We start from the raw sequence: 25015 nt of genomic DNA on the forward strand, positions 1-25015 counted from the left end.
ATGTGCCACATTCATAACAGGCAAAGTCTGATTATAATTTTTTGAAAATATGCTGAAACCATTTGGCTCATAAGACATTTCCAACAAGACATTGCTCAACTCCTGTCCTTTACGGTCAGGTTTAACACTAGTGTACTCATAACTAAAAGTAAATGGTGTGGGGGAAGCACTTACCCGACCTCTTCTAAGGAGATGGAATTCACAGGAAAGTTTTTTTGTTTTGTGTGTTTACAGTTTTCAAGAGTTTCAGCACACTAGTTCAGCCCCATATCTTGGGGGGGGGGGGGATTAAATGGCTTACCTGTTGATGATTGGGAAAGTGCTCCATGGCCTTAAGGAGCAAATGAGTGACATCTGCCAGGAGCCTAACAGGCATGCCTGCTGCCAAATCTTGTTTTGTCAAGTTAAACACACAGGCACTTGCTGCTAATTGCACTGGCAAGTTCAGAGGGTGATTTTTCATCCCAATAACTACTAGCTGAAACAAAGAATCAAAATAGGCCAAATCAGAACTTCCTATCACATATAAAGTCACACGTACAGAATCAGCTACAAGATCCTAAGGCAAAAGTAAGCTTACTCATGCCAGGATCCTTTACACTAGCTGTTATACATCACCATCCCAAACCAACTGCATTACCCTTCACATTCCCGAGGGAGTAGGGTGGCCAGATGCAAAAGGTAACAGGGCTCTTGTAGCTTTCATAGTGGTTCAGAAGAGGGAATTTCAGCAGATGTAGCTTATATGAGCCCTCTTCAACACAGCTATTAAAGGTGCAAGAGCCCTCTCCTCTTTTGCATCAGGCCACCTTATAAGACAGGGAGAGACAGATCAGCCTTTTCTTCTAGTCAGATGGACTGCCCCCCCCCCATTCCCCTTTATTTCCCAGGAACACCTTAATATAGCATTATAAAGGAATTGGAGTGAAGAGGGACACAGGTGGCTCTGATGCGAGGTAAGCTTGGGAAGAAAAGCCCCGAGCAATCCCAATCCCCACCCCCTCAAAACACACCTGGAAGTAGATTCGGTTTCTTGTATATCTTTGACTGATAACACATCTGGGCAATTTTCCCCTCAGGCAAGCTGAATAGCTGGGGGAGAGGTTATGGTGAGGGGAGAGGGAGCAATGGATCTATGGTAAAATTGTCTCTTCCCTGGTGCCCCTCCTGTTACTTCTTGGGGGGAAACTGTCCATCCCCTTCACTCACAATTTTACTGCTGTTTGGCAAAGGCCCATATTCAAAGACATCTAGCTCTGTCCATAGGTTGGGTCATATCACAAAATGGAAAACTAAATGGAGTTGCTACTATTTCATTTCCCAATTTCCCGTTGAATGAATTCCTGTCATGGGCCTCCAAGCTATGTCCTTCAAAACTCTCACTGTGTGTGTATTATATATTCCTTACAGTGGAAGCGCCTCTCTTGCTCTCTTTTTTTGCACCACATACTTCCCCAGCCTCTCAAGTTAGTATAACCTATATAAATAGCATGCTCATTTCCCCCTGATTTTCCAGCTATCTACATTTATTATATCCTCTTTTCCCTTGCCCCCTCCAAATTTGCCAGTCCCCACACATTTTTGGTCTGTGTTTTGCTGAAGACAGCCTCAGACAGATTACATTCACAAAGCGATGTCTGCAAAGATGCCTTATCAGTGCTAAATAGTTTTACCTTTAGAATTTCTGGCTTGGTTTTTTCCATAATATGCGTAAGGCTGAAAAGATGAAAGAGTGCTTCCCGCACAAAGAATGCCCGCTCGCTGTAACGCTTCAGAGCTTCGGAAATCTGAGTTTCATTTGCTTCTCCAGATACCTTCAGTATACAAACACAACATACTAGAGTTTGAAATTGTGGCAGAAGAAGATATAGGTAATATATCTGTTTTGAAATGTATTTGTTGTTGTTTGACAAACACAGGAAATAAAATTGTACATAGCTTGGAAACCAGAAGAGGGCTGAATATGCTTTCCAATAGTTCTTGTATAACTCTGTTCCTCCATCCCCGCTCTTGACTAAAAGATTAAAAAAATATTTAGGCTCAGACATAAATATTTTTTTTAATCTTTTAGTCAAGAGTGGGGAATATATGGAAGGTTGTTTAATTCCACCCCCCCACCCCCCGCACAACTTTTGGATGTACAAAGTACATGCACCCTCTCTATCTCCTATTGTAAGTGTTTTGCATGTTTAACTTACTCATTATACATTATTCTTATATAATCAGGCCTGCAATTCAGCATTGCTTATGAAAAGCTAAGCATTCAGAATACAATCCTATACATGTTTACTCAGAATTAAGTCCCAAGAAAGTTCAATCGAGCTTACTCCCAGGTAAGTGGGTATATGATTGCAGCTAAGATGCTGGACCTGTTTATGCATGAAATATTACAGTCTAGCTCAGGTGTGCAGAACCTGTTTCACCCCAAGGGCCAAATTCCATTTTGGAGAAGCTCTTGGGAGCTGCATTCCAGTAGTGGGCAGGGCAAAGGACAAAAAGGGTGGGGCCAAAAAACAAAAAAATGCCAGCAAGGTTCAGCTTCAAGCTCTTACTGCTGGTAACTAAGCCTTAGGAAAGGCATTTCAACCTTTTAGAATTGGGGAAAATGCACAAAGGCCAGGAAACCACCCATGGTTGGGGAAAGGGGGTGGGCCATGGGAAGGGGAGTGGTCTTCTGGGGAACACCAGAGGGCCAGATTAGGACCCCAGGAGGGCCAGATTTGGCCCCCATGCCTGAGGTTCTGCACCTCTGGTCATGTTGTTGCCACAATTGGAATTCAGGCTATTATCAGGAAGCAAACTCTGACATTCTTACCCAAATTCACCATGTTTCAGAAAAACTGTATGCCTTCATCCATTAGAAACCAGGACATTTTCATCCTAGCCAGTGTAGTGTAGTGGTGAGAGTGACGGACTGGGAGCTGGGAGATCCGGGTTCTAGTCCCCATTTGGCCATGGAAGCTCACTGGGTGACTTTGGGCCAGTCACAGACTCTCAGCCCAACCTACCTCACAGGGTTGTTGTTGTGAGGATACAACGGAGAGGAGGTGGATAATGTAAGCTGCCTTGGGTTCCTTGCAAGAGGAAAAAAGGCGGGATATAAATGCAATAATAATAAATAATATAGTTGAGCCTTCTGTATTGTTCTTATATTTTAACCCTTTCATGCCAATCCATCGTGTGATTTCACCCACATCATGTACGCATGATGTACCCATGATGTAGTAGTGTAAACTTGACTACTTATACATGTACAGTTCAGTATTTGTGCACTCTTCCATGCTGCAATCCAAAGCTGCTGGGCAATGCTGATAGACAAAATATACTGCAAATGCAGACACAAAATAATTTTTTTGTTAATTTTTGTGAACCGCCCAGAGAGCTTCGGCTATTGGGCGGTATAGAAATGAAATAAATAAATAAATAAATAAATAAATGATCCACCACCTTCAATGCAGACCTGGATATCCTGGAAGAAATCAGTACCCTTGTTTCAGATGAACAGACCACAGAGCAAATGTTCCTAGTGGTCTTGAAGCAGCCCTTGTTCGGCAATGAAGGCTTCAGTCCTATACCCACTTTCCTAGAAGCATGCCCCAGTGAAATTGATGGGATGTACTGTCAGTGTCTGAAGTAAAGTTTTTGCAAGGACCCCTTATGTGAATCACTTGGAAAGAGGTGTGAGTGCACTTGAACACTTGTGCGAACCATTTATGTATAATTATATTTTAAAAACCAGACAACAATTACAGGAAAACTGATACAATGAGCAATTTGTACTGGAGAGGCCTCAATTTTCCACCCATCTTGAAACTTTAATAGGACAACTAATCAAGTGCAACTAAATTGAAATTTACAGTGCCATTGATATTTTGTAAGCATGGTTAACAAATTGCTGCCACATGCCTTTACAGAAGCTTAGTGACCCAACTGACAAATATCTTTGTATAAACCACCATTTTTAGGGACTATTCAAATGCAGGGCAACTGTAACATTTCAAGAAAACTAGCCCGAGTGCTGGCTGACCAACAGGTTGCCAGAAGACAACATACTAATAGGCATGGCATTGCCATTGCACAGATCTGTCCTTTGTTGCTGGGCAAGAAATTATCCTCCTCTTCCACAAGCAGAGAAACACAACACCACCCACTTCCCATGGCTGTGCGCCTCAGCAGGGGGTGGTGGGAGGTGGGAATGACAAAGCCACAGAGTCCCCTATCAGCCAGTAGAAGCAAACTGAACTGTCATTATTATGGTGTTTGGGCTTTGAAGAGCAAGATAACTTCTTTTATACACTGCAGGGAAAGGAAAACGACAGATGGAGTTACAGAAGAAGAAAGAGAAAAGTTCTCATTTTGGAACAGCCTCTCACAAGCTGCAATATATACTGTGGCAAACGCAGCACACACCAGCCTGCATTTTCTTGAAATGTTATGGCACCTTAGAGAACCCAAAGTGCTCAGAAACCTCCTGAGCTTAAAAAACAAAGCAAAACACCCACGTTTTGCCATAAGAACTGTTTAAAAGAAAAATGGAGGGGTGGAGGGAATAGTAGACATTCACCAGTGCTATTCCCCTTTAGAAAGGCCTTTATGTTATTTTTCAAAGCTTTTTTTAAAAAAAACCCCAACACTGAGGGAAGCCTGAAGAGAAGCTTGAGAGGTGTTCTGTGGTTGTACCTTTGAGAAAAAGATTCTCAGGAAAACGGATAGGAACGCCTGCCTCTCTGATTCATGTTCTACATGTACAGAATTTTATTACATATTTATTATATTCATATTCTGCCATACAGCCCCAACAAATCCTCTACAGAACTTACAAACAACAACAACAACAACAACAGTAGTAAGCTAAACTAAAAGACAAAATACAGAGGTTATATGAGGATGAACCCAGAGCCTGAGTTAACCGGCTCACTCAACACTAGAGTGAAAAGGGTTGTGAAAAAAGCAGAACATGGTAAATGAACGAAAGAATAGTGAGAAACTGAGATGCAGGAAGAGTAGTTGCTTGCCAACAATCTATTTTGGAAGCAGGTGGGTAGGGCAAGCATGCTGGGCGAACCCACTCACTCCAGTACTGGCTCCTTAATTCTTTCATGCTGCCTCTTACCTTCTTGGCTGCTCCATACAAAGTGGCATTGTCGTGGTGTGGGGGTAGTGGACCCTTTGCTGGTCTTGGGGGCCTAGAAAGTGCCTGACCTTGCCACCCTCTGGAGATGGCATTACCATGCCCCCTTCCCCCAAGTTGTCAGAACTGACCCATTCACCACCAACCAGGATTTGAAGCTTTACCCCCAAAATATCAAACTTATTTCATAACTAATTCAAATTGAGTAACAGATACCAACAGATACCAACCTTCAAGTTTCCTTCTCCGGTGAGAAATAAGGAGTAGCCAGCATCAGTGGCTAGCAACCCCACAAACTGCATTGCAGGTCGCTGCTTAACAAATGCTTCTACTGCTTCATCTGTAACATGTTTCCTCCCCGAGATGTCCAAAGATACAAGCCTGAGCAATATGTCTTTCTGTTCTAACAAGCGAAGTGCAATATCAGATGTGAACTGCTTATCATCTGAAATGTCAAGATGATTCAGGAATTTTAACTCTCTGATGACATCCAAAATCTGAGTGGTCGTCATTTTCAAGCATTTCAGGTGGTGCATGGTAAGAGACTTGAGGCGGTTCTTGCAGGCAAGGAGAGCAGTTATGTCAGTGACTGAGGTGTTGGATATATCCAAGCTCTCTAATCTTGGAAGCGAAGCCACATCAGCCAGATCTTCGTTGTAAAAGAGAACATTGGTAATGCTCAATGCACGGAGGCCTGTCAGCTGACTGAAGCACCTTTCATAGGGATCTTCCAACGAAAGAGTTAATGAGTTCAGCACAAGGCATTGAAGGTTTTGCTGGATCCATTTATTGCTGCCGAGTCCACTGATGATATCTGTGATCGTAATGTCTGCATTCACACCAGTAGCATCGAGCTCAACCAGCTTATGGTGGCAGAATGCTTTCCGAAATGCCACAGCAGAGATCTTGGCATTGCGGATACAAGCTCTTTTTAAGCGCATCTGGTTGCCTCGAAAAATGCCCACGGTTGCTTCATTTAGTAGCCCTGGCGAAGGGTGGGAAGAAAAACCAGTAACCAGTAAAATCACAGCTTTTGTTTTCAAAGTGGAAGATACCATAGCTAAGGAATTCCCACTATGGCTTTGGGACTGGGCCCTGAGCAGAAGGAAGAGGGCAGGCTTGCTAGAGGAGACAGACGGACTCAGCTGCACTCCTGATTCTGAAGTCTTTCCTTTTTCTAGCAAGTGGTATCAACAGGCAAGTGGTACTGGGGAACTGCAACACAATCCTGTTCTTGGCTGTGGCTGGAGCAAAAGGCAACTGAGAACTATCCCCTATCTCAGTGCTAACACAGATCCCATCAAACCCACATGTGGGCTTCAACTTTGCAGCACAAGGGGCTTTTATTTTGTAGGGTAGGACGTTAGTGAAGAGGGAACAGGACAAGGAGAGAGACTGAAGTAGGCATTTCTATAGGGCTGTTAGAGCAGCCAACCCTAGATGATACTGTAAATTAGTGGTTGGGAACCTCTTTCGGCTTGAGGGCTGAATTAATTTTCAGACAAGCTCTTGAGGGCTGTACTCTAGTGGTGAGTGGGGTCAAAATACCAAAAATACCAGAATACTTTAGCTTAAAAGCTCTACTACCAGTAACTTAGGAGAGGCATTTCAATCTTTTAGAATGGGGTGAAAAACAAGTAAAAGCAGGAAAACCACCAAATGATTGGAACACAGGGGAAAGGGTGTGTGGTCAGAAAGGAGGCATGGCCATCTGGGGAAACCTGAATTGACACCCCAGGAGGGCCAGATTTGGCCCACAGGCCTGAGCTTCCCCACTCTGTCGTACTGAGTGTAACTCTGCATCCAGGACTTCAAATAATTTACAGTGGGGAGTGAAGCAGTGTTTTGTGGCTCTGTCCTACTTGCCTAGTACAGGATGCCATTTGGTTCTAATAGCACAAAGTCTGCCTGAATCACAGCAACTGATGTAGCCCCACAGGAATGAGTGGCAAGTCAGAATAATAAAAATGCCCCGTGCAGGTAAATCAAGAAACAGTTCAAACAGCTATCTTTTCTGACATCCCACCCCTCCCCAGTTACCAGACCCAGAAGAATGGTTTTACCATGAAATGCCATTGTCCGCAGCAATCGGTCAGCTACTTCTTGTGGAAATATTCCAGGCTCTTGCAAACATAGTGTCCCATCATGCCTTTCTGTACAAAACTTCTCTACATCAGAAGTTAGGTAATTCAAGCAGATGTCAAGCAGAGAATATGGCGAAGCCTCTTCCTGTTCAAAATAAAGTAAATGCCTGATATTGTATAGTAAAAAAAAAGTCATAGTCCATCACAAACCAAGCCATTAATACTGCAAAGTATTAATGGGTGAGGAGCTCCCATCACTGTCAGACAGGAGAGGGGACAACTACATTTGCAAATCCCATCATCACTGAAATGATCCTTTGGGGGAAGAAACTGGGCTCAGGGGATTGTCGACACCAGGCATCAGAGTCAGAACTGTAACAGTTTTAATAATTCACCTTTACAGATGTAAACAATATGCATATTCTGGCAATACACATATTGTTGGCTGGAATGAAGTAACTACAAGTTATTGCTTTAAAAATAACTTCCTTTCAAGAGTAGCTCCAAGTCTATATGGGGAGAGAGCAAGGTAGGAGAGGATCTGTACTATTGACAGAGACCATCTCTCACCTGATTTCTAGTGTTACAGAAAAATATCAATGGATCAGAACTGTCAGGGTCAAGGACTGCATGCACACTGCTCTCATGCTGCTAAGGAATACCCGTATCACTTGCTTCCCTTAAGCCTTGGCCCTAAAGACAAGGGGGAAGTGGGCTCAGCACAGCACTAGGGTGGCCATGTGTCCTTTATTTGAAGGGCTACCCAGTCCAGTTTAAAGATAAAGAACCATAAGAAGGGAGAGAAGCAGGGGCCTTGAAGTTGCCCATTGCCAGCACCTGAACAGCAGACTGAGCAAGGCACACAGGTCACCCTGTCAGTCTTCCCCGATCTGGTGGAATGTCTTGCATATCTAATTATAGTAATTTCTAAATTTGTATCTCTACCCAAACAGGCATACGCAACTTTTATTCAAATCTATGTGCTCTTTATTGGTGATGTGCTTCCTTTTTTTTAGTGATGGGCAACACAAGTTACTACCTGTCAAGAACGATGGCCTGTTTTCCATCATAAGATTAGGCCAGGCGGTCATGTCTGATGTAACCACCTGGGACTGCGCGTTATCTAGGGGCTCCTTGGCCTTTCACTCAAGACCAGCCATGGTCCCTCCTAATTGGGAAGTGCTAACAGCTGGAGGTGGTGGGGAGTTCCAGCCTCTCGGAGGCCAGGGCGGTCCACCCAGGGGCTGAGCCAGTGATTGGCTAAAGGAAAATCTGCCCTGGGTTGCCAGGGCTGGGCTTTAAAAGAGGGCTGAGACCAAGGCATGGGGTCTCCCTTTGTCCTGGTGGTTCTGGACCTGCAGATAGCTGGTTGCTATCCTGGGAGACCCATACTTAGGTGTGTAACGATAGGCCAGGTAGATTTATTATTTTTCTTGGGTGTGTGTTCATGAAGCTCTCTGTATATAGTTAAGTAATTTGGCTTTGTGCCCTTTTGCGTAACTTGCTACTTCCATTCTTCCTTCTACCCCTTTATTCTGGTCTTAAAAAACCTTTATCCAACCTTTAGCTGGTATGATCTTTCTGCATAACCTCAGTGCTAACTTCAGTGCCTGTTGGCTTAGGAGGGTGGCTACTGGGTATTTTGGGGGACTGGAAGGCCAAGTTTGGCCAGCCCTGCTTTTGAAAGGAGAGCCGGGATCAGGTCCTGAGTGGTCCTACCTCGCAGGGAGGGTGAGGCTGGTCCTGGCGGGTTCCTTCATGCTACCCTACACAGTATCCATCTTTTGAACCCAATTTTGCTCCCCCAAAGTATCTTTCCTGTAATAAGTAATTACTTATTTGGGGACTCAGCAAGTACCAAAGGATCCTCCCAGCAGTGAAGGGGAAGGTACATCCCTTATATACTATCTTTCTATTTCTTTGATGTTTAGACCACCTCAGTGAGCTCCTGAAGCAGTTTAACAAGAATGATTACAATTGTGGGGAGAGGATTTAAACCCACAATATAAAACACCAATAAACTTCATCAATAAAATCCAGGGCAAGACCACAAAAGCTGGTCCCAGACTGACTAACTTCTGGATAGTATTGTTGTATATGGCAAAAATGAGAAACAACACAACATTTAGCATGGATGACTGGCTTAATTTTAACAGCCATCGAGAGTGTTACAGAGATACTGAAGAATAATACATAAAATGCTATTTAAGCACACAATGTAAATAAAACCTAAAATTTTGTGCAGTAATCGCAATCCTAACTTGTTGAACAGATTACTCCTGCTCACCAAAGGTATCCTGAGCATTTTAGAGCATTAAAATGCATAGTCTTCAGCACTGTATGTCTTTTGAAATGAATGCAGTTGATCATTTGGCAAGCTCATCTTTCTCCTAGTAGACCCTAGGAAATTCCGACTTTATTTATTTATTTATTTAATTTCTATAATGCCCAATAGCCTAAGCTCTCTGGGTGGTTCACAAAAACCAAATTAAAACCAAACGGCACACAATAAAACATTATAAAATATATAGAACATTAAAACCACAATATAACAATACAACCACAATAAAACCTAGCAGCAGCGCAGCGATTTAAAATGCAGATTTAAAACAGCAAAGCTAAAAGTCTAGAAAGCTAAAATCCCTGGGAAAATAAAAAGGTCTTCACCTGGCGTCAGAAGGAATACAGTGTAGGTGCCAGGAGAACCTCACTAGGGAGCACATTCAAAAGCTGGGGTGCCACAGCAGAAAAACCCCTCCCCTAGTAGCCACCCGCCTCACTTCCTTTGGCAGGGGCTCACCACCCACTAACAGCACCTCCGTCTTGTCTGGATTGAGTTTCAGTTTATTGGCCCTCATCCAGTTCATTACCATGCCCAGACACTGATTCAGAACAGCCACTGCCTCACCTGGGTTTGATGAGAAACAGAGGTAGAGCTGGGTGTCATCCGCATATTGATGGCACCTCAGCCCACACCTCCGGATAACCTCCCCCAGTGGTTTCATGTAGATGTTAAACAGCATGGGGGATAAAATAGAGGCCTGTGGAACCCCATGGCACAATTGCCATGGTAGAGAGCAATCATCCCCCAGCACCACCTTCTGGAATCAGCCAACTAGTAGGAGCGGAACCACTGTAGTGCAGTGCCTCCAACTCACAACCCAGACAACCTATCCAGAAGGATACCATGGTCGATGGTATCGAAAGCCGCTGAGAGGTCCAGGAGAATCAACAGGATCGCACTCCCCCTGTCCCTCTCCCAGCAGAGGTCATCCCACAGGCGACCAAGGCAGTTTCCATTCCAAAACCAGACCTGAAGCCCGATTGAAATGGATCTTGATAATCCATTTCATTCAAGAGTGCCTGGAGCTGTCCTGCAACCACCTGCTCAAGCACCTTGCCCAGAAAGGGGATGTTGGCCACTTGCCTATAATTGTTAACACCCTCCGGGTCCAGGTTTGGCTTTTTTAGGATGGTCTGATTACCACCTCTTTTAAAGCAGCTGGCACCACTCCCTCTCTCAAGGAGGAATTTACAGCCTCCTGGACCTAGCCGGACATCCCCTCCTTGTTTGATTTAATAAGCCATGAAGGGCAAGGGTCAAGCACACAAGTGGTTGATTGGACTTGGCCAAGCACCTTGTCCACATCCTCAGGCCTCAATAACTGAAACTCATCCAATAAAACTGGACCAGATGGTGCTCTGAATGCCTCTACCAATGGAACTGCATTAATTGTGGTGTCCAATTCATGATGAATCTGAGTGACTTTATCTTCAAAGTGCCTTGCAAACTCATCACAGCGTGCCACTGAGGGTTCCACCATCTCTCTCCCTGGCCCAGAATGTAACAGGCCGTGAATCAGTCGGAAAAGCTCCGCTGGACGACACTGAGAAGATGCAATGCTGGTGGAAAAGAACTGTCTCTTTGCCACCCTCACCGCCACAGAGTAGGCTCGATAGTGAGCTCTTACCTGTGTTTGGTCAGACTCAGCACGAGTTTTCCTCCATCTATGTTCTAGCCGTCTCCGATGACATGTTGGGACAGCCCCATGGTTGTCATGGCAGCCATGAAGTCCTGAGCCACCCCGGATACAGCGGCCTCGGCATGGAAGTTGAGATCCCCCAGGACCATCATCCTAGGGGTCCTCAACACCAAGTCCAAGACCACCTTGGTCAGCTCAGGCAGGGAGTCTGATGGGCAGCAGGATGGGCGATACACCAACAGAATCCCTAATCTGTTCCAGGTACCCAACACAAGGTACAAGCACTCAAGATCTGCACTCAAATGAGCAGGAAGCCTAGAGAGAGGGATTGAATTCCTATAGACCATGGCAACCCCCCCTCCCTGACCCTCGAGTCGGTGTTGGTGCTGCACTGAGTACCCAGGAGGGCACAGCTGGGAGTGACCCCTCCCAGTTCCCCTACCCAGGTCTCAGTAATACATACCAGGTCAGCCCCCTCATCCACAATCAAATCATGGCTGAGGGAGATTTTATTTTGGACCGACCTGGCATTCAACAGCAGCACCAGACCTGAGGGCAGACTGGTAAGGCCGCCAGGAACCATCAGGTTGGGGGAAGAACCAGAAGAGGTGATAGCAATAAGGTGTCTAGCCCCTCTTCTCCTCAGCTGGCCTGTTAATCCCCCAACGCCATACCTCCCCCTGCCTGTGACCACAGTTATGGTGGCACCTCCCCGACCCCCTGAGTTGCTCAATGGTCCTCCCAGGCACATATTAAAATATTAAGATATAAAATATACAACAGTATAAAAGAAGATTAAAGATAAAAGAGATAAAAAAGAGCAGCAGCTAAGAAGGAGCAGATAAAATCTACATTTGCCCTTTTCTCCCTGGTCTTCAAAGCTGCCATGGACTTCCATTTCAAACTGCCAAATAGTGTGTAAGCCTGGTTTTGAAGTCTTCTGAGAAAGTTGCTGCCAGAAGACACATGGAAAAATGATTCTACTTCCCCCTTGAAATATGGTTACAACTATTCCTTTAGGCTGCACACCTATACTCCCTGACCTGGAAGTAAATCCTATAGAACGTAACTGGACTTACTTCTGAGCAGACTTGTATTGGAATGTATTGGTTTGTTTCTTTTCCAGGCTCCATTGTTCCATGCTGTTATTGCAACGTACTGCAGAATGAATGCAGGCATCATAAAAAATAACCAAGATAATCATGGACTAAAATTTCAGATTGCCTTCTTGGCAATACAAAGGATTATCCAGGTTATTTTTACTTTTTTCTCCCCATGTCCCATACATAAGCCTGCCATTTTCAATTATTGAGCTTTCACCAGCTTAAGGCAATAACACAAACATTGTGACTCACTTTCAGTACTGACAGAAAAAGCCAGCTCAGTGGCTAGCACATACTCCTCCAGCCAACTTTAAATATAGTAGTGCCAACTACTTCTCAAATGAAGAGAAATAATTTCATGCCAGTGCACCAACTCAGTTTAGCATTTCTCTTTTATTTCAGCTTTAAGTATTTTATACCCTTTTGTTTTATTCTTCTGCCTCACATAAGCTTCCTGCGGAACTCAAATGAGCTCTAAAACAAAATGCATTCAATCTTTGCATAGACACACATAAAGTCTAAGCACAGCATATGTGGTTCCCATTAATTTCAAAGCAAGAGCTCTCTCAACTACACACGTAAGAGTATAAATTAACATACATAAGAGCTTCCCTATTCTATTGACCCTCTGTTTTTAACATACATCTGTTGAGTGAAATGTTGGGAAAGAAATATTTGTTATTGCTAGACTAAATGCACAGTAAGGGGAGGGGCCGTAGCTCACTGGTACAGCACATGCTTTGTATGCAGAAGGTCCCAGGTTCCCTGGTATCTCCAGGTAGGGCTGGAAAAAAATCCTGCCTAAAAACCCTGGACAGACGCTGCCAGTCAGTATCAACAATACTGGGCTAGATGGTCCAGTGGTCTGACTCTGTATAAGGCAGGTTCCTATGCTCCTTCTTCGAGTTATCAGTATTATTGCGGCAATCATTCCGCAATCCACAGGCTGCACTAAAACAGGTTGCAGTCTGGCAACTGTACCCATGGGTCACGAAGCTGTGAGCAGTAACATTTCTGGTTGTAGAATACCACAATCAGGAATTTCGCCCTAGCTGATTAAATAGCTACCATGAGACGGTAAGGCAGGTCAAAGGTTATAGTCAGGGGAAAAAAGAGGGAAATTTCAGTCTATCAGCAGCAAGTATTATTTGCTCATATAATACCAGCACTAATGATTCCTTGCTGCTTCAAAAATCTGACAAAGTAGATCAGTAATTATTATCTGGCTAAAAAGATGTTCTCAGCCCATTTCCTAGTAATAACTCGGGAGTGGGCTACAAACATCCCTTTGGTCAGGAAAGTCAAGTGTCAAGTATTATTCAATAATAATTCTGATTATCATTATTATTTCAATAACTTTATACACAGAATGATAAAAGAAGCAAATTTACACAAAACCTGTGCAGCACAAATCAAAAGTAAACTCAACAGCACAGGAATCTTCCCAAGAGAAAGGCAGGTACCTTTTTCTCCAGGACACCTTACTAAAAGCAGGAAGCCATCTATCAAGACTGCATTGCTGGTGGTGTTGGTCCTGCAGTGACTCATAATAATGCCATGAAACAGCTTGCTGAGACAATGCATGGATCAGATGTGAATTCCCAAAGTAGAGACAAGTGGACTTGGCTTTGGTGGTCAGATTTAATAAGAAATCTGACAAGCACTTCATGACAAGCACTTCCAAAGAAGAATGCTTGGACCTGTTCTGAGAAGGTAAAAATGACTTTGTCATTCTGAAACAGGGGTGGCCAACTTGTGGCCCTCCAACTGGTTTGACCTACAACTCCTATCATCCCTCACCACTGGTTATGACAGCTAGGGTTGATGAGCGTTGTGAAATCCCATTGGTTTCAGTGGATCTAACCTAAGTATGACTAAGTCCAAATCCAACACAGAGTTAATTAATCCAGAATAATCAACATACATGGTTCCACACTTATATTCACAAATACAGATTAGAACTGTCACATTACCCATAAATGTGCAATGAGAAATAAACCAAACTTTGTATCTTTTCACTACAATAATATAGAGCCTCTCACAGCCTTCACATGCCCCTTTCTCTGCTATTTGTGTTAAAGATGATGCTGTTAAAGTGCTGCACTCAATATGCCAACAAATTTGGAACACTCAACAGTGGCCACAAGACTGGAAAAGGTCAGTTTACATTCCAATTCCAAAGAAGGGCAATGCCAAAGAGTGTTCATACTACCATACAATTGTGCACATTTCACATGCCAGCAAGCTTATGCTCAAAATCCTACAAGCTAGGCTTCAGCAGTATGTGAACCAAGAACTACCAGAAGTACAAGCTGGGTTTTGAAGAGGCAGAGGAACTAGAGATGAAGTCACCAACATTCGCTGGATCATGGAGAAAGCAGGAGAATTTCAGAAGAAGTCTATTTCTGATTCATTGACTATGCTAAAGCCTTTGATTGTGTGGATCACAACAAACTGTGGCAAATTCTGAAAGAGATGGGAGTACCAGACCACCTTACCTGTCTCCTGAGAAACCTGTACGAGGGCCAAGAAGCAACAGTAAGAACCAGACATGCAACAACCGATTGGTTCAAAATTGGGAAAGGAGTACGACAAGGCTGTATATTGTCGCCCTGCTTATTTAACTTATATGAAGAGTACATCATGAGAAACACCGGGTTGGATGAATCACAGGTCGGAATTAAAATTGCCGGGAGAATTATCAACAACCTCAGATACGCAGATGATACCACCCTAATGGCAGAAAGCAAAGATCTAAAGAGCTTCTTGTTGAGGGTGAAAGAGGAGAGTGCAAAAGCTGGTCTGAAACTCAACATTAAAAAAACTAAGATCACGGCATCTGGCCCCATCACTTCCTGGCATACAGAAGGGGAAGAAATGGAAGCAGTGACAGATTTTATGTTCTTGGGCTCCAAGATCACCACAGACAGTGGCTGTAGCCATGCAATTAAAAGACGCTTGCTCCTTGGGAGGAAAGCTATGGCAAACCTAGTAAGAAGCAGAGACATCACCTTGCCGATAAAGGTTCGTATAATCAAAGCTATGGTTTTCCCAGTATGGCTGTGAGAGCTGGACTATAAGGAAGGCTGAGTGCCGAAGAATTGATGCTTTCGAACTGTGGTGCTGGAGAAGACTCTTACGAGTCCCCTGGACAGTAAGGAGGTCAAATCAGTCAATCCTTAAGGAAATCAGCCCTGACTGCTCATTGGAAGGACAGATACTGAAGCTGAAGCTCAAATGTTTTGGCCACCTAATGCGAAGGGAAAACTCCCTGGAAAAGACCCTGATGCTGGGAAAGACTGAAGGCAAAAGGAGAAGGGGACAGCAGAGGATGAAATGGCTAGATAGCATCACCGATGCAATGAATATGAACTTGAGCACACTCTGGGAGAGAGCGGAGGACAGGAAGGCCTGGCGTGCTACGGTCCATGGGGTCACGAAGAGTCGGACACGACTTAACGACTGAACAACGACCTCAGTTTGCTGAGTGTTCATGGTGAAGATCTTATTCTTTGCCCATGTATATGCATTCCATGCTTATGTTGTCTACTTTGCCTGCAAAAGTCTGCTAAACAAACTTATTTTTTTAATCTGATCATTACATACTTCAGAACAGCTAGACATCTCTTTTCAATGTTCAGTTCCTTGCTTCATCTTTCAATGCCTTCTTTAATTCCTCTGTATACTCCTTCTAGAGCTCTGCATCTTTCTGGCAACAACTTCTTGCTTAGACCAAAGATTAAACATGCTGTCTCCTGCCTCCATCCATTTTCTTTTGTAGCATCTTATCTTTGGAATTCACTGCCTCCAGATACTTGAATGATTCAATCTTTCATACTCTTTAACATGCACCTCAAGCCATATCTGCTTTCCTAGTCCTTCTCTAATTTGCTGAGATTTTAATTTAGCACCTTTCTTCCTGCATTGATTTCCTTACCCTTTCTTTCTTCCATTCCCCGTGTCTGTTTATTTAGATTGTAAGACTGCAGGCAGGGTTTGTCATCGTTTAATTTTGTTACATACCAGAGCATCTTTTTCAGGAAGTTAAGAAATAACAAATTATTATACACCATTTTAATTGTGTTAAGAGTTACAGACTTCAGAAGGTGATCAGTGGATTCTTCACTGAAATCACTATATGGTCCTTTCTCCTGGATATATTAATCCATGAACCAGCCACCAATCTGGAGCTGTGCTTCCACCAGCAATTTACTCCAACGTGGCTGCACAGTGAGGTCTCTGTGTTTCCATGACGTCATGGTCATTCAGCACCAGCCCTGCATTTTATCACTGAAAAAACGCTTCTTCTGAGACTGCTTATAGTCCAACTTTTCCAGCTTACCGTGGCTCCATTACTGACCTGTTTCCACAATTGAACTGGGTCCAGTATCATAGTCCTGCCCATGGGGCATGTAGCCCAGCCTTTGTGGGTGTGTCGCTCTGACCTCAGTGACCCAACCCTTTCCCTCCCTGTTTTCTGGACGTTTCATTGCCATTTTGGAGCAGGATGCCAAGCAGCCAACTTCTAAAACATCATTGAAAACAAGCACTAGAACACAGCCCATGACCCCAGTCAGGTTTTTTCACCTCCCATTGTGCTGAATGAGGCTTGCCCTCTCAATGACCACAGAAATAACACAGAAGCCCCTCAATTGACACAGCACATATCAAAGCACAATTCCTTAAATGCAATTAAGCTTGATCTCGAGGGTCCAGTCCATTGCCTTAGGCCACAACTCCTTCGCAGCTTCCATATAGAGATCCTGTGCTTTAAAATGGGTACTGGTTTCGCACTCTTTCCCACAACAAACCCAGAAGTAACTCCATTGTGGTCAATGAGGTCCTCTGGGTTAAAATGGGGGCTAGTTTCCCTCTTTGTGTTCTCCCCCCTTTCTCAGCACAAGCATGTGTGTGTCTATTCAGAAGTAACTCCCATTGTGCTCAATGAGGCATGTTCCTGAAATGCAGGTGCATCTGGACTTTCAGGGGAAAAGAAAAAAGGGGGAGGGGGGAAAGCCACTCTTCACAGCAAAGCTGATTCCTTTTTAAAAATCCCCATACTCCTCCATTAGTTTCTCCTTCTGTTGTCCTGGAAACATGGCGGAGGAGGCGGGAACACTGATGAGGTAATCAGACCCAACCCAGACTCCACTCAGACTCCACCCAGCCATCAAGAAAATAATTCTATTAGAGCGCAGTGGAAACAGCACAGAGCCCCTAGCTACAGCAATGATAAACCAGGACTTTAAGCACTGTGGAGACTGGAAAAGGAGAAGATGTGATTGGGGAAACATCGCAACAAAGTTGCAAACAAGGTGAAGCTGATAGCATGGAAACCTGCCCTGGGATTTATGGAGCATATATACATGATCATTCCCTTTTAATCCAGACGGTACACTTGAGCAGTACTACAAAACCTGTGGCTTCACTAAAGCGGATTAGAATAGCCATTCTGCATGTAAACATGCACTGGGAAGTCCACTCTTTTACCACTCATTATCCATCTTGTATGCAAGAGGGCAAATGAAATATGTCAAAGAATAACAAATACACCTTAACCATACTCCTAATATCTGTTAACTGTTCTTTCTCACAAAATAGCATATGGCAGATTTACTATCTTAAAGCCTCAGCCTTACGGAAGATTCTTATGGGCCTTTAGGTGTTTAGCACAGATTATATCTGTTCAATTGGTGGTGCACCAAGCCAAATGTAAACCACCAGACACATCTGGCTTAAGAAATTGACATATTCAAATTTATGTAGCCACAATTGTTTTTCTTTTCCTCTTGTTTTGTTTGTTGAAATTTCACAATAAAACTAATTTTAAAAATTCAAACATTTGGCTTCACAGAGCTCCTCTTTTGCAGCCTGCAAAACATAGAGTAGCCCTTTCTTCCTTTTCATCTAGTCACCCTATTAACACACTTGAGCCTAGAAGTTCTTCTTCAGTGGCCAGGTACTGAAAAATGTGCTTCGGGAAATACCTGATGGGAAGCAGTTTTAAATGTATCTGAAGGTAGATGCTGAGCACTACACAGCCAGAGATTCTGTCATGTTACCGCAGCCATGTGGAGGGGCCACTGTAAAATATGATGTGGCAGCGATTCAAAGTTGCAGCTGTAGTGTGAAGAAGGAACTTCTAAAAGAGCCAGCCCTTTCATATGGACCATTGCCATATCAGCACGCTACTGTTGTAGACATTCTCCTTCAATATGGTTGCACTGCGTGGTGAGCAGTTTTCAGACATTGTCTTTGCAGCAGTACAGCAGCCACAAGGAGATACTAAGGCACGCCTTGTCCGTCTGTCTTTCCTCCCCCTTCTCTCTCATTCTCACACACACACACACACACACACACACAGAGTTTCCAGTAAAAATGGAGATTATTTTCTCACCACAAAAGAGATGCCTGGCAACCAAGCACACCACAATAACTAATGACACACCTTACAAAAACCAGCCAACCTACAGCACTTACGACAGATTAGTTGTCCCTTCATAGTCTTTAACCAGCTGGCTGTAGGATGAATCTCGTCTCCCCCAGACTTTCAATACAGGCTAATAGAATGATTCTAAGGGCACAATTCTATGCATGTTTCGTCAAAAAAAAAGTCCTACAACTCCCAGCATTCTCTAGCAGCATGGCTGTAGGACTTTTTTTCTATCTTAGCATGCCTAGGATTGCACCCTTAATGCACACTAGCAATTGCAAACACAGAATTTAGAAGTGGAGGGCAGGCATCTCCTGGTAAAAACACATCAATACACAGTTCCCAAGACATGATCTTCTCGAAGCATGCAATGTTCTGTGAAGTATCTATTCTCTGGGAATTCCAGCAGCCCCTCTTCTCTCCTTGGGGATATATTCTGGTCACTTGATTCAAGCTATAAGCCCGGATTTCCACAAATTTTAGGATCAAGACAGACGTTACTTGAAATGTGTGTCTAGTAGCCACGTCTTCTTTTCATTTTTATTCTAGAGTACGTACAGCCCCCACCCTACCCCCGCCGGTCCAGATATTAAAGCCCCCTCACCCCCTCCATGCTAGGGTCCCAATCCAGAGAAGGGTGGTACGCCTACTCTAGAGTAAAAATGAAAAAGCCATAGCTGCTAGACACACATCTAAAGTCATGTCTGTTTTGGCCCTGATTCGCATCCCCCTATTTTCGGGTTCAGGTGAACAAGAAACGGATCAATCACCCTTTAACCACCCATTATTTATCAAATTAGGCAGGGTTAACGCGTGGCCCAGGGGGAGGGGATTCCGGATCTCCCCGGGTGTGTGTGTGTGTGTGTGTGTTGGGGGGGGGGGGGCTGCCTTCTAACGGGTAAGCAATTTAAACCATTTCCCAAAGCAAGATCCGCCTTACTGACGGATCAGGGATAAGGGAGGGGGGGATATTCCGTATTCATCAACCCGCCCCTAAAGCAGGCACTCTCGCCCCGGGGTCCCTTTCTCCCTTCCTGTTCTCCTCCTCTTGCCTCTTCTTCGACTGCTTCGACCCCACTCACCATTTCTGCGCCGGGGACCCCTCAGCCTCGTCCTCCTCTCCTCCTGCTGTTGCTATTGAGGGGCGGGCCCCGACCACCGTACAGGAGCGAGCCGGGGCCCCCCAGCCTAGCTGTCACCCTCGACCTGGAAGTGAATTTGCCTCAGCGGAGCCGGCGTAAAAAAAAAAAAAAAAACGAAAGAAGAAGACGACAACCCGCACAACCTAGCTCCGGCTTCCCTTAAAGGAGACATGCTCGGGCAGCCGGGAGGCGACCTTCTTCGAAACAAAACCCGAAATGGACAGTGCAATCCTGTCTACCCAGAAGTAAGTTCCACTGAGTTCAGTGGAGCTTAATCCCAGGGAAGTGAGTAGAAGATTGCAACCGGAGTGACTGACAGCAGACCTCCTTCATGCTTCCAGCCCTATAGCTCTGCCCTGGAACCTGGGGTGTTCTTTAATAATAAAGAAGAGCGTATCCCTGGGCCTGGACAGAGTGCTTCCCCTTTCCAAAAGACAGGAATTCTGGGTCAGACAATTCCACACAGATTTGAGCCCCAGCACTTGTGTGTGTTAAATGTTTTAGGCCACTTTTCTGCCAAACAGTATCCAAAGTACAAAGGTATTTTAAAACACTAATATACTAAGTCGCAGCAAAGCAATAAATAAAATCTCTTAAGTTCAAAAATATAACGTTTAGATAAATAGCAGCGATGAGAGTAAAACCATAAGAAAACGTTAAAAGCCTGAATGAATAGAAAGGTTTTAACATAAGTTTTGAACACTAAAGGCTCAATCCTATGCATGTTAACACCAGAAAAAAAGTCCTACAACTCCCAGCATTCCTCATGCAGCAGTTGGCTAGGGAATGCTGGGAGTTGTAGGGCTTTTTTTTTCTGTCTAAACATGCATAGGATTGCTCCTTTAACACAGTTCCCCGCTCTGTATATTGTGCTGGTGTCGAGGTTGACAAGCAAAACCAACATCTAATCACCACTGTGTGGATTTAATCACATCAGAAGGAATAGGAAGAGAGAAACAGCAAACAATGAACCTATATAAACTGAGCATTCTACTCCGCCCCCGCTGCTGTTACTGATGGGACAGGGAGCCATACAGTGAACCCCAGTCCCTGGGGTAATACTTGCACGATTTATTATTTAATTAGCATTTTAGAACAACTAGCGCTAGAACAGTGGTTCCCTCTTCACCCATCAATACACTCTTCTACTCTCACTTTTGCTTGAGATTCACCAGTCATGCTAAAATAGAAGGTAGTAGCCTATAAGGAAAGGAGGGAGAGAATCCAAAAGCCACGGTATGGTTACACCTCTATTAGAACCGACCAAAATGTCACAAACTGATGAACAAGCTTTAGACTCCTTATGCCAACGGTGTTACTCTCCCAAAAGCAGCTGGTAACAAAATTAGTGTTCAGCTTAACAAAAATTTCTTATCTTTGCATCTTATATTGAATATTGAATAGAATTGATTCAATTGAATCAATTTGAATAGAATTGAGCATTGAATAGAAATGTACCAGACTATTTCTCCCATTCTAGATGGAAGAGTCCTAGCACTATCCATTAGGAGGCATTGTGCAGCTATGTTATCTTTTCTTTCTTAGCATATTTTCTGCAGTAAGAGAAAAGAAGCGTTGAGAAACTAGGAGAGGATTACAAATGGGAGATGATGACATATGGACTCCGCCCCAGGGGTTAAATACCAAATTCCGTGAACGAGACAGGGCAATGGCGCCATAAAAGTTTCATCTGGACCCACCTATGCTTCCGTCTCTGCCAGCTGAGGACAACACTATGTTTCTGAGGTGAGCTTTAGCCCACGAAAGAAGCTTCTGCCACAATTGTTCTTAAAATGACACAATACTTTGAGTTTTGTTTTTGTTTTGCTGTAGCAGCCTTAGAGCACAATCCTATGCCTGTTTACTCAGAAGTACCTCCCACTGCGTGCAATGGGGCTTACTCTCAGGTCAACGTACATTAGCCACAGTTTCCTGAGAAGAACCCCCATTGAATACAGTGGGATTTGCTTCGGAGTAAACAGGATTGCGCTGTAAGACGGCTACCCCGCTGGGATTCGTTGCAGGACGAGCACTTTAAGCTATTTACGATCGCGAATGCACAACTTGCTGCGCTGCAAACCACCACGCCCTCGCCCATCCTCTTGGCTCCCTCCAGCAGAGCACGGCGGAAATCGCGCATCTAACCGATTGAGCCTGTCCGGCGCTGATTCTCTTCCGGCTACAGCAGGAGGGAAAGATTTTCTTTGGACGCTTTCACCTTGTAGGGGAAGCCGCAAGGGTGATATGCACTTTTCTTTCGTTTTCTTTCCTGGAACGAAATGGCTGGGCTGATCAATTTCGAGGATGAAGATGAGGTGAAGGAGTATTTGGATAATCTGGGTGTAGAATACAGCTTCCAGTGCTACAAGGAGAAAGATCCTGACGGTAAGGTGGGAGCCGATGAATGGCTAGCAATGTAGCATCAGGTGGTTTGGGCCAACGCTGGAAATCACAAGCTGATGCCTGAAGCACACTAAATAGGAAGAAAGCCCCCTCAAGGCTGCAATCTTATAACCACTTACCTGGGAGTAAGCCCCACTAAACTCAATGGTATTTTACTTCTGAGTAGACATGTATAGGAATGTGCTGTTGATTTAAGAAGATTTACTTGAGATTTACTTAGGAACAGGTTGCAAGTGTTTGTTCCAAAGCTGGTGACCATAGTTTCTTAATTCAAATGAACCAGGTAACTGTGGTTAATTATAGGCTTATTGAGGTACCTCCAGATGGAGGGTTCCTAGCACTACTACTCAAAATACATTGTGCAGCTAGTTTGTCTTTTTTCTCCTGAACAGATTTTATGTGGTGGGAAAACATAGGAGGCTTATTGTGCGAGTGCAACAATGTCTGGTCCCCTCCCCAGAGTTCAGTGAATGAGGCAAGCAACACTGTAATAAAAACCTTATCTAGAAGTATGCCTGGTTTGATTGCTCGTTCTGAGAAGGGAACAATCAAGGGTCCTCGTGTGTGTACAAAAGGCTCATTCATATCTTGACTTATTGAGCAAAGATATAATTAAACCAGACCAGTGTGTATCAGTAGCTTATGGGCTTTTAACTATATATGGATTTATAGCTTTAGGATTTACTGGCCAATCCCATCTCTAACCCAGAAATTTACCTCATGCCTTTTCTTACTTTGCCAGGCAGCAGATGTTGGGAACAACCATCCCATTATCCTAACTGATGAGAATAAAATCAAACAAGCAAGAAAGCAGAGCTTACAAATGAAGCACAAGAAGGGTGTGTGTGTGATCATAGCTTGTATTAAAATTGCTTCATTGTAAAATCATAGGTTGTCACCGTCTTGCTGAATACCTAGAGGGGGTGAAGAAAAACTTTGAAACAGCTGCAAAAGTATTAAAGGAGAATTGTGAGAATAACCTGCACAGTCAGAGCTGCTACAAACTTGGAGTTTACTATGTGACTGGGAAAGGTAAAGAAGAGCTTCTCTCTCTACTACCCAACTTCTCTCTGAAAGTGAAAGAAAAGGCCAAGTAAGACTGTTGGAAGCATATGTATGAATGAGTGAAAGATCAGTGTAATGTAGTGGTTACAAGAGTGTACAAAACTCTTTGCTACAAAATCCCCAGTTCAAATCTCACCTGACCCATGAAATCATTGGATGGCTTTTGGCCTCAGCCCTCATGTCCATAATATGGGGATAATACTGAGCTCACTTACAGGGATGTTGTAAGGATTACTAATGGATGTGAAGCACTTTGAGCACTTCGAAAAAGCACTATGTAAATAAGTCCTTTTCTCATTGCAGGTGGGATCCCTTCAGATTTGAAAACTGCATACAACTGCTTTTTAAAATCATGTGAGAAAGGTGGGAAGAAATCCATAGATGCTTGTCACAATGCTGGCCTCCTGGCATATGATGGACGGGGAAATGATGATGATAAGCCCAATGCGCTCCTAGCCAGGGACTATTACAGTAAAGCTTGTGATAGTGGTTTTGCCCCCAGCTGCTTCAACCTTAGCACAATATACCTTCAAGGAGCCCCTGGGATAGCAAAGGATATGAACCAGGCATTGAAGTATTCTCTGAAAGCATGCGACTTAAGACACATGTGGGCATGTGCCAATGCTAGCCGAATGTACAAATTGGGGGACGGGGTTGAGAGGAATGATGCTAAGGCAGAAAGCCTAAAAAATAGGGCAAGGGCCTTGCACAAGGAACAGCAGGCAGCTTCAAGCTCCTTAACGTTTGGAGAGTAAGCTCAGTCAAGTGAACTACAGTTTTCTCAAGAAGCATACTTTACTCAGTGGTGCAGAAATGGTCTGCCAGTCCATTATGTTGCATGCTCAAAAGGTGCATTTGTGTGAACAAGTATTTCTTTTTGTGTGTACAAATTGTTATTTTGTAACACAATAAAAATGCCTACATTTTTAGGATGTTGCTTCCCTACCCACACACACCCCTTGTAACTTTAGCAAGTCTAGAGGACAAAATGTGAGACTGTCATTTTTAAAACTAGAATGTGAGAACTGTCCTAAACTAAACTGTTTAGAAGAACTTGGTTCCTGAATGCATAGAAATTACACATACAGAATTAACTGTCCAAATCTTGTGAGAGCGTTAGAAAGAGAAATAAAGGCCGCCATCCTCTACAGCCCTTTTGGGAAGTAAGTCCCATTGTACACAATAGCAGTAGGCATGGATAGGGTTGCACTAGCTAACGCTGTATCTAGACATGTAAAGAGACTTGCTGGACATGTCATTGGAGCCTAAAATGTATTATTTTTATTTTTCCAGATCAATATTATTTCCCAAAGTCTCCCACCTATCAATTAAAAAAAGAAAGAGGCAAGCCCTGCCCTCAGGCTTTCAGACTACACACAAGGGGAGTGGAGGGATACAGTAGAGCAGGCTTACATAGCCTTTTTGGTCTGGAGGGCTGCATTGGGTGGTGCCAGGCGACTGTGCATGCACACACATGCTTATGTGTTCTCTCACACGTGCATATACAATGTAAACAATCCTCTCCTTATCTAAGTAGAGATCGGAGATAAGGAAGAGGAATCCCAGGCTGTGCTGCTGTGATTTTTTCAGCGGTAGAAGATGGTAGTGGTGGTGGTGGTGAATCAGTTGCACTTTTTGCAACCCTGCAGCAGGGGAAGGAAATCAGTTTGG

The 25015-nt window shown here is 43.9% G+C and overlaps 2 protein-coding genes across 3 annotated transcripts in view; one reads left to right on the forward strand and one right to left on the reverse strand.

The window, feature by feature from the left end:
- The window catches only part of LOC146348162 (protein zyg-11 homolog B), a 35973-nt gene extending 13955 nt beyond the window's left edge, over nucleotides 1-22018 (reverse strand). The window contains exons 1-5 of one of the 2 annotated variants that reach the window (XM_084852494.1): nucleotides 21577-22018; nucleotides 7195-7360; nucleotides 5362-6116; nucleotides 1674-1814; nucleotides 302-478 (exon numbers count right to left, since the gene is read on the reverse strand). In XM_084852494.1, coding sequence (XP_084708620.1) covers nucleotides 302-478; nucleotides 1674-1814; nucleotides 5362-6116; nucleotides 7195-7207 — 1086 coding nt within the window. In that variant the 5' untranslated portion in view covers nucleotides 7208-7360; nucleotides 21577-22018. Of the gene's footprint in view, nucleotides 1-301; nucleotides 479-1673; nucleotides 1815-5361; nucleotides 6117-7194; nucleotides 7361-19816; nucleotides 19960-21576 lie in introns of those variants that run through there. The other variant, XM_084852493.1, reaches the window with a different exon arrangement.
- A 39-nt stretch (nucleotides 22019-22057) lies between these two features.
- COA7 (cytochrome c oxidase assembly factor 7) lies at nucleotides 22058-24668 on the forward strand. Its single transcript, XM_084852499.1, has 3 exons — nucleotides 22058-22261; nucleotides 23171-23311; nucleotides 23648-24668. Exons 1-3 carry the CDS (start codon nucleotides 22156-22158, stop codon nucleotides 24097-24099), a joined length of 699 nt encoding a protein of 232 aa, XP_084708625.1. The 5' UTR covers nucleotides 22058-22155; the 3' UTR covers nucleotides 24100-24668.
- Nucleotides 24669-25015: the final 347 nt, after the last annotated feature.

The sequence above is a fragment of the Heloderma suspectum genome, chromosome 4 (genome assembly GCF_057233095.1).
Source record: "Heloderma suspectum isolate Gila_16-S chromosome 4, 16-S_ref, whole genome shotgun sequence".
Lineage (NCBI taxonomy): Eukaryota > Metazoa > Chordata > Lepidosauria > Squamata > Helodermatidae > Heloderma > Heloderma suspectum.